Source organism: Quercus lobata, chromosome 8 (assembly GCF_001633185.2).
Source record: "Quercus lobata isolate SW786 chromosome 8, ValleyOak3.0 Primary Assembly, whole genome shotgun sequence".
NCBI classification, from domain to species: domain Eukaryota; kingdom Viridiplantae; phylum Streptophyta; class Magnoliopsida; order Fagales; family Fagaceae; genus Quercus; species Quercus lobata.
Genome location: NC_044911.1, coordinates 20,971,417 through 20,976,590, shown reverse-complemented (window position 1 = coordinate 20,976,590; position 5,174 = coordinate 20,971,417). Strand labels below are relative to the sequence as shown.

Genomic DNA, 5,174 nt, shown 5'->3' with positions numbered 1-5,174 from the left:
ATAGGAAACTCACTAATCTCTACTCCTCATTTGGCATAAGAGGACCTTCAATACGACTTCGTAGCGAACCACTAGGGATCCAATGATCCTCCCAAACTCGAATGGTTTGACCATCCCCTAATATCCATTTCATACTGTGTCGAAGCCATTGTATTCCTACATGGATGGCTTTCCAAATGTGAGACACTCTAGGGTTTATGACACTCTCGAAAATGTTTGTATGGAGAAAGTATTTGGCTTTCAATACTTGAGCCCATAGCATGGATGAATGTTGTTGAAGGCTCTAGGCCTGATTCATGAGCAAAGCCATATTCATATGGCACAAAGATTTAATACCTAGACCACCTGCATCCTTAGGAGTAGTTACGATTTCCCTACTAACCATAGGACAGTGTTTGTGGTGGGTGGTGTCTCCCCATAAGAATTTACAATTTAATTTATCTAGTTGCCAACAAATTTTTTGCGAGAGGAGGGTGGTTTGCATGACATGAATAGAGATGGAGGCCGATGTGGATTTGATTAAAGTGACACAACCCGCAACAGAAAGATATTTAACTTGCCAAACCTCAATATTCTTTTGGATTTTATCAACTAAGTATTGATAGGCATTAGCCTTTCGATGGATGGTAAAAATAGGAGTTCCTAAATAGGTTCCAAGTTGAGTCGTAGTAGTGATACCAAAAATACTAGCAATCAGATCTTTAGTTCGCCTAGGTGTATTTGGTGAAAACCAGAGACATGATTTTTGTGTACTAATGATTATTTTGTATTAAAAAAATTGCTATCCCATCTACTAGTATTAGCTTGACACCATAATTTCCTCACTGCATTACAATTACTTAGAAGATGGAAACAAGTCTCGAGAGATCTACCACATGTCACATGGGTAAATAGCTTCATTACTTTATCACCTATCATTGTCGTTGCCAAAAATTTGTAATTTAATTGATATTTTTTAGTGTTTTCATAAAAAATGCCAAGAAGTCAAATTCTTCTATCCATGAACCATCAAATTATCAAAAAGATTCATCTCAACTTTTATGATGAGAGCCATGTCATAAACAAAGGAATCAAACAATAATACATCTCATCTTATCACACTAATTATATAATATACAAATAATAATTACTTGGGGGTCTTACATTATACACGTATAGGGTTTAGATGGTTGGGGGACTATGATCCCATGCTTGACCCCTTATTTCTTTCGACATTAAAAGAAGATAAGAAGATAAGCGTTACGTCTACAATATTTTTAAAACACCTTTACAACAAATCATAAGTGACTAGTTATTACTGGTTCTAATTTGATTTGAAGCTACAATTGAATTTTTTTTTTGTTCCATTAATGACAATCGGTAACAATTTGCTACACAGTATTTGTTGTAAAAATATTGTGGACATAACATTTTTTTTTAAAGAAAATAGATAAAAAAAATGAAAAAAGATGAAGAATTTTGTCATTAAAAAAAAAAAAAAAACACAAAGAAGATGAAAGAAGGAGGAGGAAACACGTTTTATAACATCATTTTGCATTGGAATTTCAAGAAAAAAACGTTTTATAACATCATTTATTAATTCGTGTAAATTAGGTAAAATGTTGAAAGAATAATTTCTAGAAGAGGATGGGATCATTCAAAGTCATGCAAATTTGATCCCGCCACATATGAGCTGACACGGGCCCTTCGTTCATTCTAAGGCCTATCGGACGGTCTTGAGAGATTGACATAGCTGAAATGCTGATAGATCTTTGACACGTTGCCACTGCTCTTACTTTATGAGTTGCGGAGGCAGGCCCCAGTACAAATACAAATAGAGAAGTTCATAAACGTCCACGCGTACAAATTAAGAAGCGCATAGATTTCTTTGCATTATTATTTCTTTAAAAAAAATAAGAATAAAAGGTAGACTTATATGTGATATATTACCATCTCCCTCGAGTGTGTTTGTTTCAAAAATAAAATAAAAAATAATAATATTAAAAGAAAACACTTTCTTTTGTATATAAATATTACCGATATATTACCATCTACCAGTCCCTTGAGTGATTTTGTTTCTAAAATAAAATTAATAATAATAATAATAATAATAATAAAAACACTTTCTTTTGTATATAAATATTACCGATACCCACCTGGTCACCAACCTTCTCAATATCTTTCATTCCTCACACCCCAAAAGAAGACAAGTGAAAATATCTTTCCTTTTTCACAAAATCCAACCTCTCTAGTGTCCTCCATCTAATAATTCCCTGTTGATCAGAGTTTCATTCAAGGTCTTGATTGATTAAGCATATTTTTTCTCTGTACAAGGTATGTTTCGTGTTCTATTCTGAGTTTTCAAGAATTTTTGGTTTGCTTATTTCATGGCGATTTCTTGTTTTCCAAGGTTGTAAAAAATAATGGGGTTTCTCTATTTTTGTCGGATGTTTAGAATTTGACCCTTTTTCTGCAGAACGATATTAATGGCAGAAAACAATGTCCCAATTCTTATTACCCCCAAATATGTTTCTTAAAGCAATCTTTGTCTTTTGGGTCTTTTCTTTGTAAATTTGTTTAGCTCTGTGGTAGGGAATTGTTTTATGTGAAGCTTGATGAGATTTGTGTTGCCCCCATCAATTTTCTCTGGGTGAATAGTTATCTTTCTGGATCTTAAACTTATGTTTTTTTTTTTGTTGAGATCCATTGGATCTCAAACAAAAAAAATTTTAAAAAAATAAAAAAAAATAAAAATCTTTAGAATCAAGCAGAGCCTTATAGATGTTCAATGGATAGAGACGTATTCATCTTTTGAGGCAAGAATTTCTCCTCTCATTGAGGGATAGGAAATAAGATTAAAATGTTGCCCACAATGATATACTATTTTTAGGGTTATAAGTTTCATATTTTCCTTTTGGCCCTAGAAAATTTCTTAGCAGTAAAATGGACCATTAATTTGCTGTAATTTCTTTTGCTCGCTGATCAGATGTTCAGGTTATTATAGGCCATGATAGATTGACGATTTTGGTTTTCCTTTATAGCTAAAACGTATGGTATAAAATTAGAAGTCACAGTTTTCTGTTCTTGTCCAACAAGGTCCTCATCATCACTGTACAAGATCTAAAGAAGTATTTGCTGTCTTTTCAATTTTGAGTAACCTGCCTTTTATGGCCTTTGATCTGACATATAAGTCAGTTAATTTTACATATTGAGGATTTTCTAATGTTGAAAAAAGTCAGCATAACTAGAATGATTTAGAACACCAGATCTTTCTGAACAAGTAATGTTTTTTCAAAGTTATCCACGGTTAGAAAAAATCCTGGTTAGCTGCTCATATGAAATTGGTTATGTTGCAAAATAAGACTTTCTGAAACCTAAAGTGGTCCCCTGATCTAGAAGTGGTGCTTGATAGGGAAGGTGTGGAGAGTTCTAAGTGGCCCATCTGAGATTATGCTGCTGAAATTCCTGGCATAATTTTTATTTTTCTTTCCCTGTTGGTCGTATTCTTTGTATCCACAATCGGTGGGTATTGGAAGCGGTTTGGCCGTTTGACATTTATTTTTTCTTGTGTCATTTGGTCATTGTCCCTAACTCAGATGTAGACTATTTGATCTTTGACCCCTTTTGTTCTCATTCCCTTGTGCTTTTGTATATGCTTGAGAAACTTTATGTTGATAACTTTGGTTTAGGAAGTTTATTGATTGCAGTTCAGCCTTGATCATAAAAGAATTTTCTTAAGGTCATCATTAATGTTGTACCAGTCTAACACTTTAGTGAATGCTTTGTTATTGGGGGAGTCTCTCTCTTCCACACACATACACACGTTCTATGCACATTTCTACATGTATCATTGTCCTTATGAGACCTCTTTTTTGTAACAGGGCACATATGGAACATAATTTCTTTGAACCTGAGTTGCACTTCGATTCTAAGTGGAAATCAATTTCAGCGCCAGCAACAGTCTCAGATAATGGTGATGGCGGCTTTGATTGTAATATATGCTTAGAATCAGCACATGAACCTGTGGTCACCCTTTGTGGTCACTTATACTGCTGGCCTTGCATTTACAAGTGGCTCAATGTACAAATCTCTACCGACGAGCCAGACGAGCAGCCAAAGTGCCCGGTTTGCAAAGCTAACATCTCTCAGGCTTCGTTGGTCCCCCTCTATGGCCGTGGCTCATCATCCTCTTCAGATTCTAAAGGCAAAAAACCCAATTTGGGTCTTGTCATACCTAATCGACCTCCACCTTCTGGGTTGAACTCTCTTATTGCTACTACAACCTCTGCTTCACATTCCAGTCAGCAAATGCATCCAAGCTATTTTGAGTCACAGGCACAGTCATATCATCATCAGCAATTATTCCCTCACCTACATGGAGGTTATGCTGCAGACGCATCAGCTCATCATGGGGGTACAGCAATGACTAGTTTCTCCAATCCGACAATTGGGATGTTTGGTGAGATGGTATATGCAAGGATGTTTGGGAGCTCGGATGCAAGTCTGTATTCTTACCCTTATACAAGTTCCTACCCTCTGACAGGGATTAGCAGTCCCAGGATGAGAAGGCACGAAATGCATCTTGACAAGTCTCTTAATCGATTTTCCTTTTTTCTTTTCTGTTGTGTAATGTTGTGTCTTCTCTTTTTTTGATTTATGCTTCTCTTCTGTAATTGCGTTTCTATAGTTGTAGTGAGATTTATCATTATGTCAGTGTAGTACCAGATAGGAGATACAGATTTTGCCACAATGCCCGTTGAAATATCTTTTGATGTGTATAATTTTACATTTTTTTTAGCTGGATTTATAAACAGGCAGGCGCCTTGAAATATCTTTTGATGTGTATAATTTTACATTTGTTTTAGTCGGATTTATAAACAGTTATTGATATGGAATATCTTTGCTGACATTAGTTATTGATAAGGATGTTACCCTTACTTGGTTATGAATACTACTACTATACCATTATCTGTGTCTACTTTTCTACTGCCAACTAAGTTGAGCCAACTGGCAATGATTGTTTCCAAAGTCCAACAATGTCCATCACGGTGGTTGATAGGAGTTTAGGCAAAACCATCGAATTGGTTCGGTGTGATTGGTTAGAAGTTTTGAAAAACCGATGGGAACTTATTGATTGTCTTATATTCTTATGCCAACATTTTATCCCAACTTGCCGCCTCTCTTGACGAGAGCTT

The 5,174-nt window shown here is 35.3% G+C and overlaps 1 protein-coding gene across 1 annotated transcript; it reads left to right on the top strand.

The window, feature by feature from the left end:
* Positions 1-2,093: 2,093 nt before the first annotated feature.
* Positions 2,094-4,876, top strand: LOC115958330 (E3 ubiquitin-protein ligase RMA1H1-like). Its single transcript, XM_031076735.1, has 2 exons — positions 2,094-2,313; positions 3,861-4,876. Exon 2 carries the CDS (start codon positions 3,868-3,870, stop codon positions 4,630-4,632), a length of 765 nt encoding a protein of 254 aa, XP_030932595.1. The 5' UTR covers positions 2,094-2,313; positions 3,861-3,867; the 3' UTR covers positions 4,633-4,876.
* The last annotated feature ends 298 nt before the right edge of the window (positions 4,877-5,174 follow it).

Bases quoted from the DNA above. Each gene is read 5' to 3' on its own strand.
- LOC115958330 (XM_031076735.1), top strand. From the start codon at position 3,868: ATGGAACATAATTTCTTTGAACCTGAGTTGCACTTCGATTCTAAGTGG.